Source organism: Pygocentrus nattereri, chromosome 12 (assembly GCF_015220715.1).
Source record: "Pygocentrus nattereri isolate fPygNat1 chromosome 12, fPygNat1.pri, whole genome shotgun sequence".
Taxonomy (NCBI): Eukaryota; Metazoa; Chordata; class Actinopteri; order Characiformes; family Serrasalmidae; genus Pygocentrus; species Pygocentrus nattereri.
In genome coordinates this window covers 28,049,152-28,062,936 of record NC_051222.1, presented here as the reverse complement: position 1 = coordinate 28,062,936, position 13,785 = coordinate 28,049,152, and the positions used below count along the sequence as shown (strand labels likewise).

At 41.2% G+C, this 13,785-nt stretch overlaps 1 protein-coding gene across 18 annotated transcripts in view; it reads left to right on the top strand.

Annotated features, from left to right (window-relative positions):
• Positions 1–441: 441 nt before the first annotated feature.
• rims1b (regulating synaptic membrane exocytosis 1b) overlaps positions 442–13,785 on the top strand; it is a 105,340-nt gene continuing 91,996 nt past the window's right edge. For 10 of the 18 annotated variants that reach the window (XM_037543700.1, XM_037543699.1, XM_037543697.1 and 7 more), the window contains exon 1: positions 443–822. In XM_037543700.1, the coding sequence (XP_037399597.1) occupies positions 656–822 (167 nt within the window). In that variant the 5' untranslated portion in view covers positions 443–655. Of the gene's footprint in view, positions 823–13,785 lie in introns of all 18 variants that reach the window. The other 8 variants (XM_037543713.1, XM_037543712.1, XM_037543703.1 and 5 more) reach the window with 2 other exon arrangements.

Here is a 13,785-nt window from a genome sequence, read left to right as displayed (position 1 = left end):
CGACTCGCCCATTTCTCTCTCCCTCCCTTCCTCCATCCCGCCCTCCGACAAAAGGAGGCGCGTGTCCGTTTTAAAGGCAGATCCACCACGTTCCCATTGACGGTTCGGAAGCCGGCGCGCTTACAGGAGGCTTAGAGAGAGAGAGAGAGAGAGAGAGAGAGAGAGAGAGAGAGAGAGAGGGAGAGAGGGGAGAGGGGGGTAGAACCAGGGATCTCGACACGGGCTCCGCCTTCATCCACCGTCCAGCACCAAGCAAGCGAGAGGGGAGTCCGCTGGACGCGCACATCACGGGGTTCGCCAGATGATGCTGGAGTCCCGCTCCTGGCGTCGTTCGACGTCTGTTGGCGTGTAAAGATGGGCTTCCCGTAACCGGAGGTGGTGGAGGGGAGAGGCGGGAAAGGCGGGGGGGTTGGGGGTGGGGGGTGAGCGAGAGAGAGAGAGAGAGAGAGAGAGAGAGAGAGAGAGAGAGAGAGAGAACAACGCCGACCGAGAGACAAAAGCTCCTCAATCGTGGGCGCCTGCAACCATGAGAGCGGGCTCGCGGAGAACGAGCACCATGCCCTGAGGTGTGGTCTCCAAGCCCAACGCTGCCAGTAAGACGGTAGACGCGCCAAGGAAAGGGGAAAAAGGCAGTGGCAGGGGTGGGGGCCGAAAGATGTCCGCTTCAGTAGGGCCCCAAGGCGGCCCTCGCCCACCCACGGCGCCGGCGTCCATGCCAGACATTCCGGACTTGAGTCACCTGACGGAAGAAGAGCGGAAGATCATCATGGCCGTGATGGCTCGCCAAAGGGAGGAAGAGGAGAAGGAGCAAGCCATGTTGAAGTAAGGCTGGACAGATTTCCCTTCACAGACGCGCGCGCGCGCGCACAAATGCATACACGCCCATTCACAAGTCCAGAGTCCAGGGAAAAGCCCCGGAGCCTCAGCCTTCCTTTTCATTAGACCGCGAGGGTGGCATCGTGACGTTTAGTAGCGTCTCGAGCAGCTTTGGTGGCATCATGCATGGTTTGGGTTGAAGGCACCTCCTCGAGAGGAGCACCATGGTTGTAGGTTCTGATAGAAGATAGAGGTGGATGTGAGCGTCGGTGCGTGTATCAGTGTGGTGGACGGCTGAGCGAGAGAACGGGGTCAGGCGGGTTGGGTGGACCGTGGAGAATTGGGGTGTGCCATACAGGAGGGTGAGGATGAATCATACTCCTACAGCGTGCCACCCCTCTACAACCCCCTCCCCACACCACCCACAGCTCCTACAGGGGGCTTTACGGTTGTTCCTCAACCAGCAGTTTCATACCACCGACCCAAAAACACGAGGCGAGCTTTGCAACCGTGCCTGTCCATCCGCTCTTAACACAGGCATTGGCGACCACCGGGAAGTGCAGCCTGTGCTTCCAGAGCCGTTTGGCGCCGGGGTGTGGTTGAGTGGTCGGCTCACTGTTTCAAACGTGGCTGTCAGTACGAGGCAGACACGCCAGAGTGAATGAGCGCTGGTCACATCTGGTCTACAGTGCTGGCTGTATGCAGTGCGTGGTCTGTACAGCCCAGTGAGAGCAGACTTTCTCAGCTCGTTCTGTCTGTCTGATGCGTTTCGTGGCCATGACGTTTCATGTCGTCCTTACCTCTCGCATTTGCCACAGTCAAACGGAATTGACGAGATAGCAGAACCCAGGCGAGGTTATGCAATTGTGTGACGACTATCTCGCGAGGAAATTCAGAGCATCGTCCAAAGAGACGATTGAGTCATAGCCCATTTCTGTGTCACGACTCAGAGTTCTAGTTTTTAAAGTGCTGGGGCCATGGGGGGATTTCAGCAGCTGACAGGGTTTTACACCTACGACCTGCTATTCAGAAAACTAGTAGTTGGGATCATTGATTTTATTAAATCCCAAAAATGGCCATATTAAAGGGTTTGATTTATAAAACAAGGCTGGACTCAGGGCTGAAGGAAAAAGACAACCTTCACATGTATTCTAAGCTTGTTGGCCCTTGAGGGCTGTAAGAGGACTGTGTACAAATGTGGTAGTTTATACACTCTCAGAAATAAAGGTATGAAACTGCCTCTGGGGCAGTGCCCCTCTTGTCACTGCTGGGGTGTTGTCCTCATCTCAGTACCTTTAGTCAGGGAACATTATTCTACCATAATGCTTTTTCTAAGTTGTATTGACTGCCCACACTCGTTGTGTCGTCTCCAGGCTTTTATTTTACTGTTGTTTTAAAACATTAGGTTATAAAAAAGGTACAAATATGTACTTTTCACTCAGAAAAACCTACTTAAGGCACACAATTGGACCTTAAAACCACTGTTGGACCTTTGAGGGAACATTTACATTGTTTGTACCCTAATGAATAAAAACTGTACCTGTACAGAACCTTTATTTCTAAAAGTGTCCCTTCCAGTTGTAGAAAAAAATTATAATTGGTGGTGAACTTTTACTTTATGATGAACGTTGGTTCTTGGCTTTGCTGTGCACTTCCAAGAAAAATGTCTTTACATTATATTGAAGGTTTTTAAATGGTTCTTGGCTCAGATGTTCACTTCCAAGAAAAATGTCTTTACATTATGTTTCCTAAATGGTTCTTGGCTCAGAGACACAGTTTAGAAAAACATTTTGACATAATGCTTTGACATAAAGATCCTTAGTAGGTCTTGATATAGGAGTGCAGTTCTAGGAGACAAAAACTATAACTCGTGTAGAACCTCTACGTTTTGTTCAAGGTTCCTGAATCATTCTTGGCTGGACACCACAGCTCCGTATATTATATTAAAGGCTCCGGAATGGTTCTTAGCTTGGACTTACAGTTCTAGGAAAAACTTACAATTGCAACACATGATCTCTCCATTATTTGGAAGGTTCCTAAATGGTTCTTGGCTTGGATGTGTAGTTCTACATAAAAGGTCCAGTTTTCTAGAAAATTCACATTTTGTTGAGGGTTCCTAAATGGTTCATGGCTTGGACATACTGTTCTAAGAAAAATACTTATTTGGTGTAGAACCTTTGCATTATGTTGGAAGTTGCTCAAAGGTTTTTGGCTTGGATTTACAGTTCAAGGAAAAAAAATCTCTACAGTGTTTTGAAGGTTTTTAAATGGTTCTTGGTTTGGACATGTAGTTCAAGTAAAAACATCATATTTTTACATTATCTTGAAGATTCCTAAGTAGTTCTTGGCTTGGTTGTACCATTATAAGAATAACCTTTAATTGGTATAAAGCCTTTATATTATATGGAGGTTCTTAAAACTTTAAAAAGCTTCTTCCTGCTTGTACATGGCATTTGTAAAGGTGGTCCAAAAGTGGTTATTTATGGAACCGGCCCAAGGAACTCTTTTTGAAGCCATTATTTTTTAAACTGTTGTCCTCTTCTGGTCCACAGTGAAAGACAATGCTTGCCAGAATGCTTGAGAAGAAAAACTTCCCAACAATAGTCCACTGTTTTAGAGTGTCTTGTGGATTAGAGATGGACAGTTGTGATTCTTCTCAAAGTGAGCCATTGGAATATTTTGCTAATTGATTGTCATAATATAGAAGCACTGAACAAATGTTCTAGTGATTCAGGTCTGTTTTGTGCGCTTAAATAGAAATACGTTGACGGATCCTTGATTGCAGATAGTTAAAGTGTTGGATATCAACTGTCCACAGATGCTGTAGGCCATTATAACCAGCTACTCCAGCTTAAACACAGAACTGTGGTAAATCCACATAAAGCTTCTGTGGATAAGTCACCCAGTCAAGCAAATAATACAAGATATTTAAAAGGCATTACCAATTTATTTCAGAAGCAATGATTGAGTCACTAAGCAAGAGGTTCTAGATTTAAAAGTGCTGTTGCCTGTAAGCAATGGTGTAGGAACCAAAGACTTTGTCCAGTGTGTCCAATCTTTAGACCTGCTGACCATTTGTAGACTATCACCGACTGCAGCTTACTGACTTCACTGGAAGATTAGTTGTCACTTTATAACATTTATCAATTTTACTCCTACACTGCACAGTTTGGTGTAATAAATCTGATTCAGGATCATCTCCTTCAAGTAGAGTCAATATTGTAGCAATAAAAAGCTTAAAGTGATGGTTCGACCTCAAATTTATACCATTTTCCCTTATATCAAAAGTAGTCAATCAGCCAGGGCATGTTTAGCTTTTGTTTCTTTAGTTTTGAACTGGAGATATGAGGCTAATGTAGCTAACAGGTAGTAGATGAAACTGTTACAGGCCCCAGTTTAGCATAGGGCTAGCTCCTTAAACTGTTGAGTTGTAAAGTTACCTCAAATAGACTTGATTATGTGGATTCTGACACTAAATGACACGCTGTTCTATAAAAAAAGTAGTGAAGTAGCTAAAATCGCTAAAAACATTAGCAGCACCCATCTGGAAGCCTGTATTTTGTCCGTTATTTTGACCATTTTTATCGATAACAGTGTGTTATACAGTGTTAAGTGATCTCAAATAAATACAAATTTATTTGAGATCACTTAACAGCTTAATACAGTTTGAAGCAGGTGACTGATAACTGACATGCAGTTTGCATAATGCTAATAACTGCACATAAGCTTATTTTTTAGCTACACTGACCTCACTGCTTCAGTGCTAAACTAAAGAGGAAACTCCAGATGCTTAGTAAGTCTTAGCTAAGTGGCTACATTTGGGCTGAGGAGAAAAGCATGTACAACAGGGGGAGTAATCTAGGGGTGAATGGGTTTGTTACTGAGAACAGACCAGCTGGGAGAGATAAACCAACAAGGTTCAATAATACTGTCTATGATGTGTGTTAGAGCTCAGCCTTGAGCACAACCTATGGGCTAATCATTAGTGAAGAGAGGAGGAAATATAGAAGGTCTGTGTGAGAGTAGCCGCTGCTCAGGCAACGTGTACAAAGATGGACAAACATACTAGTGGCTACGTAAACAGTAACAGAACAGCAAGTCCCTCACGGTTCTCAGAGTGAGGCCAGCTTGACTACTGTTGACTGTTTTAAATTGTCTTGAGTTGTAATAGACCTCTGAAGTCATTGTGTCATCGGCAAGGCCATATTTACCAGATATGTTTTGTCCTTCATACATTTTCCCCCAGAATGTCACTGGATCCTTTGGATTGTGAGATCTAGCTGTCAATATTTAAATAATGCATAATGCAACATGCATGCTACAAATAACCCACCAGTCCTGCACACTGAGATGATGTTGCACGAAAGTAATTCTACTTCTAAATTTCAACATCAGCTACTCAAACTGTTGGCTGCTACTGCCAATGCGGCCACCACGTTTGAGAAACCTTGCTGGGTGCATGGCTATAAAGACCATAGAGTAAAACTAATCAAGTTGGCTCATGAAGGGCTTTTAACTTCTTTTTGAAGTGAATCAGGTGTAAAAACGTCTATCACAGGAAACCCAAATGTTTTTGTCCTTTCAACCAAAAACAATCCGCCTTGGGAGCCACAACAATTTATGTCCGTTTATTGAAGAAATGTTCTACCACTATTTTGGCTGTAAATGTGTCCCAGTATGTGCTAGTGTAAACTAAAAAATATAATAAAAATAAAAACATACTTACTGTGTTCTACTTTAAGCTTTAGCTCAGCTGCAGCCAATTTTCTCGGATCTCCAGCAGGAAACTTTTCCAGAAACGTAAATTCTTTGACAAGGCTGGAGACAGCTTCTTATTGGCCAGCCTCTTGTTCAAATTTCCCTGTTCCATCTTAAATGGTGGCCATTGGCTGCTGCACCATTTAGGACGGAACGCAAAATTTTTAACAAGAATCTGGTAAACGAGAAACTGACTTCAGCTTTGTGACTTTTTAGTGTCTGACAGTTTCTCGCTTAAACCAGCTGGAGTGATCATAGAGGCAAACAAGTCAGTTTGTCTCCAAATTTTTGATGTTCATCTTAAATCTGTTTGCTTTTTTTGTCAGCTACTAGCTCGGTGAGACTGTTGTGACCAGTAGTCTGCATATTAACCTTCAGGGTAAAAGAGTGAATTAGCAGTTTCACTCCAGTGTTTAAGAACATTTATTGCTAAAACTGTGTTAGAATGATCAGCAGAGCTTTATTTTACTGCAAAGCAGGATTATTTATCTTTACCTAAAAATCTAATTCTGCTGTGGAGCAGCAACAGGGCAGTAAAAGAGCCGCCTGTTGCTGACCCTTGGTCTATGAGAAATGTGGGTAGGAATGTAGATATATTAGAGAACAAAGTGAGAGTGAAATTTCTAAACCCATCCAACGGTTTTCGAAGGCAGGGATCAAAGTAGGGAGTGATGGTGGTCAACAGTGTTCAATGGAGAGCAAGCCTGCCGTTAGCTCATCAATATAATGTAACTAGATTCAGAAAACATCAATTAAGCTTGTAGTTGTGTGTCACTTGTGCAAAGAACACATTACATGTCTTAAAAATAAACAGTACCAAGGGAAAAACAGATCCCTCAGCTAACAATAACATTTTTCTAGCTAGCTTGTTTTGTATCAGTTGTTCCCTGATAGTTTAAAGCCCATGTGTCAAACACAAGTCAGGCCCATGGCACGATCATATTTAGCCCACAAAATCATTTTTATTTCCTATTAATATGAGCCCATTTCACCATGAACTGCACTATAGTTCCCATCATGCACTGCAATGTAATGTGTTCTCTGACCCCCCAAACAACAATCTATCGTACAGCACCACAAAAACAAAACAAAACAAAAAACACAGAGTTCAAATATTTAGTGTCTAGTTCAAGCGAATGGCCAGTTTTAAAAACCCTAATGTACATTGGGGACATTTAAAGAGGTTTAACAGTTATCTGCAGCTAACATAATCTACTGTTTTATATAGAACATATATAAATTACTTTAGAGTCATTCAGGTATTCAGTGCCTGTTTTTGCTGTTGTAGGTTTTGCGTATTTTAATGTATGTTAAGTAAAAATAAAATAAAAACATAGCTGGCCCACAGATTCAACAAGGGGGGCTTTTGCATCCAATTTCACTGCAAAACAGCACCAAAAGTTTAACAAGTTTCCCCAGATGTGGATTTTCGTTAAGAGATCATGTTCGGCCCCACAAGACTTGGAGACGTGGTTCCTATCTAAGTTTCAGCTTCACAAACCTAACAAACGTGATGGAGGTTGACTTGTTTTACAACAGCAGTTAACAACTTTTTCATTTAACCCACTTTTAGATGCTCAGGGTGTGATTAATCCTCATGTGCACAAGAAAACATGACATTTATGATAAATAGCCAGTCATGTGAAGCATGAGAAGCAGCCAAGCCGCTTACATTTTAATGAAGCTAATAGAAATCATCCTATATGAATATATAGATAGTGAAGCATTTATAACAATAAAAACTCTCGCCACTGCCACCATGTTAGTGCTTATTGCAGTAATAATTGCTTTATATTCTTATTATATTTACAAATGATAAGTTCATGATGTACCAGATCAGTTATATTCAGGCAGCACACAAGGCTACGAGGGTTCTTTTTGTTGTGTCATTACTTTTTCTGTAGACAGATTCCGTCAAAATGGACCACATTAATAATTTGTTTTGTTTTCTTGGCTATGGCACTGACGTCATGAGCTAGAGTGTTGGCAGATCTTCTTGGTTGTTTTGTCATAAGTTTTGACATAAATGAGCCTGGGGCAATGGCAGAGCTAGGACTGCTTGAAAAACATGAGGTGTATAAGACCAGATGAATTGGTCTGGCAGCTGTGGCGGCACTAGGATGGGTGGATGTTGAGGTGTATCCAAACAATGCTAATGCAAAAAGAAATGAACCAGTGTGAATTCTGCCAGTCAATATTATGTCATGCTAAATGGCAATGCTGACTTTTATTATTTATTTTTTTTAACAATATTCACAGAGATTAAAACATCCCTTTACTGGGCTGTTATGGAAAGTCACGGGTGCATCTTGAAATATATCCAAATATCTACATGAGTTGAATGGTGTAGGAAATACATCCAAGGTCTGGAGTTAAAAGGTTAAAAGGTGTAGATTTCAAGTGTGGCATTTGCATTTGCAATCTGTTATTGTTACCGCCCAATATGTACAATATGGGGAAGAAAAAAAACCCAACAGGGAGATAGCAGAAACATTAGGTGTGGCCAAAACAATTGTTTGGCACATTTTAAAAAGAAAGAATGCACTCGTAAGCCCTGAAACGCCAAAAGTCCAGAAAGAGAATGGAAAACAACTGTGGTGGATGACAGAATTCTTTCCCTGGTGAAGAAAACCCCCTTCACAACAGCTGGCCTGATCATAAACATCCTCCAAGAAACAAGAGAAGGCTTGCCACTACAACCCCAATTCCAGTTTGCACGTTGTGCAAAACATAAATAAAACCAGGATACGATGATTTGCAAATCCTTTTCAACCTATATTCAATTGAATACACTACAAAGACAAGATATTTAATGTTCAAACGGATAAACTTTATTGTTTTTTGCAAATATTCACTCATTTTGAATTTGATGCCTGCAGCACATTCCAAAGAAGTTGGGACAGGGGCAACAAAAGACTGGGAAAGTTGAGGAATGCTCAAAAAACACCTGTTTGGAACATTCCACAGGTGAACAGGTTAATTTGAAACAGGTGAGTGCCATGATTGGGTATAAAGGGAGCATCCCTGAAAGGCTCAGTCGTTCACAAGCAAGGATGGGGCGAGGTTCACCACTTTGTGAACAACTGTGTGAGCAAATAGTCCAACAGTTTAAGAACAACGTCTCTCAACGTGCAGTTGCAAGGAATTTAGGGATTTCATCATCTTCAGTCCATAATATCATCAAAAGATTCAGAGAATCTGGAGAAATATCTGCAAGTAAGCAGCAAGGCAGAAAACCAACACTGAATGCCCGTGACCTTCAATCCCTCAGGCGGCACTGCATTAAAAACCCACATCATTCTGTAACTGATATTACCACATGGGCTCAGGAACACTTCAGAAAACCATTGTCAGTGAACACCACAGTTCGTCGCTCCATCTACAAGTGCAAGTTAAAACTCTGCCATGCAAAGCGAAAGCCATATATCAGCAACACCCAGAAATGCCGCCGGCTTCTCTGGGCCCGAGCTCATCTGAGATGGACTGATGCACAGTGGAAAAGTGTCCTGTGGTCTGACGAGTCCACATTTAAAATTGTTTTTGGAAATCATGGACGTCGTGTCCTCCGGGCCAAAGAGGACTGTCCGGATTGTTATCAGCGCAAAGTTCAAAAGCCCGCATCTCTGATGGTATGGGGGTGTGTTAGTGTCCATGGCATGGGTAACTTGCACATCTGTGAAGGCCCCATTAATGCTGAAAGGTACATACAGGTTTTGGAGCAACATATGCTGCCATCCAAGTAACGTCTTTTTCAGGGACGTCCTGCTTATTTCAGCAGGACAATGGCAAGCCACATTCTGCTCGTGTTACAACAGCGTGGCTTCGTAGTAAAAGAGTGCGGGTACTAGACTGGCCTGTTTGCAGTCCAGACCTGTCTCCCATTGAAAATGTGTGGCACATTATGAAGCGCAAAATACGACAACGGAGACCCCGGACTGTTGAGCAACTGAAGCTGTACATCAAGCAAGAATGGGAAAGAATTCCACCTACAAAGACAATTAGTGTCCTCGGTTCCCAAACGCTTATTGAGCGTTGTTAAAAGGAAAGGTGATGTAACACAGTGGTAAACATGCCCCTGTCCCAACTTCTTTGGAACGTGTTGCAGGCATCAAATTCAAAATGAGTGAATATTTGCAAAAAACAATAAGTTATCCGTTTGAACATTAAATATCTTGTCTTTGTAGTGTATTCAATTGAATATAGGTTGAAAAGGATTTGCAAATCATCATATTCTGTTTTTATTTATGTTTTACCAATGTCCCAACTTCATTGGAATTGGGGTTGTACATGTAAACAAAAGATTTTTGGCAAAAAAAAAAACAACTAAAGAGGCCTAACAGTTGTGGAACAACATCTGATGGACACTGGAAAGAAAAATCAGTCTGTACTGAAATAATGGGCAGAAAAGTGCTCATGATCTCAAGCATACTTTCTCATCTGTCAAGCATCATGTAGATAGTGTTATAACGTAGGATGTATGGCTGCCTTTGGAACTGGTTCTCTTGTATTTATTGATGACGTGACCTCTGACAAAAGGAGCAGGCTGAATTATGAACTGTGCAGGTCCAGATTATCTGCTCAGATTCAGCCAGATGTTTCAAAACTCTTTGGACAGCACTTCACAGTGTAGATAAACAGTGACCTGAAGCATACTGCAAGAGCAGAAGTTTTTTTTTATGGCAAAGTGGAATGTTCTGCAGTGAGCAAGTCGATCAAGTCACCTCCATTCAATTGAGCATGCGTTTCACTTAGTGAAAATAAAACTGAAGGTAAAATGCCCCAAGAGCATGCAGGTACTGAAGACAGCTGCAGTAAAGACCTGGCAGAGCATCACCAGGGAGGAAACCCAACATCTGGTGATGTCTGTGGGTTCCAGTCTTGAGGCAGTCATTTACTGGATTTGCAGCCAAGCATTAAAAATGACAATTTATGATTGTTAGTTTGTGCAATAACCTTTGAGCCCCTGAAAATTAGTGTTGCACCGATACTGAATTGGTATCGGTACCGATACTGGCACTTAAATGCTGTATCCGCATTGGTGAAGGTACCGATATACATGACCGATACCATGAAGCAATTTCTGACGCATGCATGCGCGCCAGTAGACAGAACTCCGATGTTCAACAGTGTGGCCTGACAGCAGTAAAAATGATCATGGGAGAATCTGTAATGGAAGCATTTGGTTAGAAAATCACGCTAAAGGAGCCGCTTACCTGAAGCTGAGCTGCTTCTTTCAGTAATCAGTCGTCTGCCACTTGTGGTCAGTTATGTGTGAGTTAATGTTAATGAGAGAGCCGAAGGAGCCGCCAAACTTTTGGCATAATGATAGCATTTAACCTCACTTTAGCCTTTAGCATAGCAGCCCGCTAACTGGGCCTGTGCATTCACTAGCTTTGCCTGTCGTGCGCCTCTGTCAGTCAGCTGAATCACTCAGTAGTGGGAGCCCTTCGCTTCAACCAAGCCAGAAAAAACTCTGAAAGTCGCTAATACTCACAGCCTGACCAACGGTGATATTCACTGAACTGACACTCAGAGACGCAGCACGAGGGAGCAAGACGCACATATGAGACAAATGACTTGAGAAATTTGGGTGTGAAACAACATTCTGCTCTGTTTTTGAGCCACAGAAACTGCTGTGTGCTGATGTGTAAACACTGCAGGTTTATCTGTTTAATGTTCAGCTGTGTTTTGACTGTCCTGCATGATAGATATTTGACATTTTATGTAAGTTGTTAAACATGGTTCTTATTTCCAATTATACAGTAGCAAATATTAATTATTAGGTATAATAAATAAATAAAAATAATTCAATGTCATCTAGCCAAGCTGAGTGATGTAGAACATATATTTTACCAAAATAAAATATTTTAAAAATCTTAACTGTATAAATATCCAGACTTATATATGAGTTAGGTTAGACAGAGTAAGTATCAGTAATGATACTCAGTGTTAGCTGATAATAAAGGATCAGGTATCTGTATTGGTACCGGAAGGGAAAAAGTGGTATTAGTGCATCTCTGCTAACAATGGGGAAAAGGGATTCTAATTCCTAGACCGTTCATCTGATTTGGATGTAAATAACCTCTAATTACAGTGTATCAATAGTAAAACCAATAACTGTATTGACATGTTAATATTTATGTATTTATGGACTTGGCTAACTTTTGTTTTTTGTTTCTTTTTTAACCACACACACACACACACACACATATATATATATATATATATATATATATATATATATATATATATATATATATATATATATATATATAGTCAAACTGAATTTGCACCTCTGATGCTCACAAACAGGAAAGCACACATAAATACACTCTCACAGCCTGAGCACCATTAGCCATGTGTGACTGACAAGCAGAGTGTGTCTACGATGTTGACATGTTCCTTGTTGCCAGGGGTAACCGGTGACACCATGGAAACACAGGACTGGGGAAAAGGCTGAGAGCACTTTTGGCTTTTCTCTGCCTGCAATAAGTACAGCTGGCCTGTGTGAGTGAATGTTAATGTGACCTCACATGTTGGTCGCTAATTGTAATCCTTGTCATTTCAAGGCATAATTTGCTCTTCATAGCCTTCTCTCCTCTGTAGGCCTCTGTTTTTTCTCAGTTCTACCCATTAGCATTAGCAGGGCTGGCCATATTTGAGCAATCTGTGTAGAACAATCAGCTCTGTTAGTTTGTAGCCATAAACTAAAACTGATAAATTCATCTCACTGGAGGAGAAAACTTGTATGCAGTGGAAGTAATGTTTCTCTAGATGAGACTGATCGGAAAACAGCAAGTTATCGTTTCTTGTTTCCTTTTTTGAACTAAGGGGAAGGTTTCAGGGTTTCTGGGAGAAAAACGTCAGTGTGTTAAATTATGAATCTGTTCTGGAAATAGCTCACACTTGGAAGCCCATCCTGAAATATTTAAAAATTCAGGTTCTTCACCAACTCCTGTTAATGTTCCAAATCTATTTTCAGGCTGTTTATTTTTGATTTCTGTTTATGAATACATAATAATTCCGTTCTCATTGGGTGAGTGGTACTGTGATGAGAACATGTCTGGTGGTAATGGTTTAATATTAATCTTTAAACACTCTACTAGTTAATCATTATACCTGCTGATTCCTCTTACCTCAGCAACACAAATAGCAATCCAAATTATCCACGATTGTTACACAGTACTGACTTTTGGCTCTCATTGTTGGACAGTACTGTACCAAATGCATGTGTACTGTCAGTAGAGGTGATTTTAACCTTAGGTCACTAGTTAAATATTACATCTGCTTAGGCCTCTTACTGCACTTGTGCAAATACCCATGTTATCCAAATGAATAACACCCATGTATGCTGTATTTGCCTATTCTCATTTAGCTCTGTGCAAAAAAGCATTAAAGTTAATTATTTCAGTGACATAGTTTTGTATCTTTATTGGGCAAAGCACTGTCTATCTATATTATACATTCAGTATTCAATATATAGATATATAGATTACTATCTCTATTCTGTATATATTACAATATCCTACCTGTCTGTATTCCTCGCTGTAATAGCTTGTTGAGAACTAATCATCCAACATCAGTACCTGAGTTCACTAATGCCCTTGTGGCTGAATGCATTCAGATCCTCAGATCAATGCTCCAACATCAACCAAACTTTTACTGCAGCAATAGTCTTGATATATATATACACACACACACACACACATATATATATATATATATATATATATATATATATATGTGTGTGTGTGTGTGTGTGTGTGTGTGTGTGTGTGTGTGTGTGTGTGTGTGTGTGTGTACAGTACACCCCTCACATTATATCGTTTCATTTACTGTCCTCTGAAAATAATTCAATACACAACCATTAATGTCTAAATAGCTGGTAACACAAGTGAGTACACCTCACATTGAACCAAAGTTACAAGTTTCTAGGTGTGAATGGGGACTAGGGCTATTAAATTTGGTGTTTTGGGTACAATTTGCGCATACTGGCCACTGGATATTCAACCTGGCACCTCATGGCAGAGAACTCTCTGAGGATGTGAGAAATAGAGTTGTTGCTCTCCACAAAGATGGCCTAGGCTGTAAGAAGTTTGATAACACCCTGAAACTGAGCTATAGCACGGTCGCCCAAAGAAGTTGAGTCCACATGTTCAGCTTCATATCCAGGTTGGCTTCAAAAAATAGACACATCAGTGCTGCCAGCAT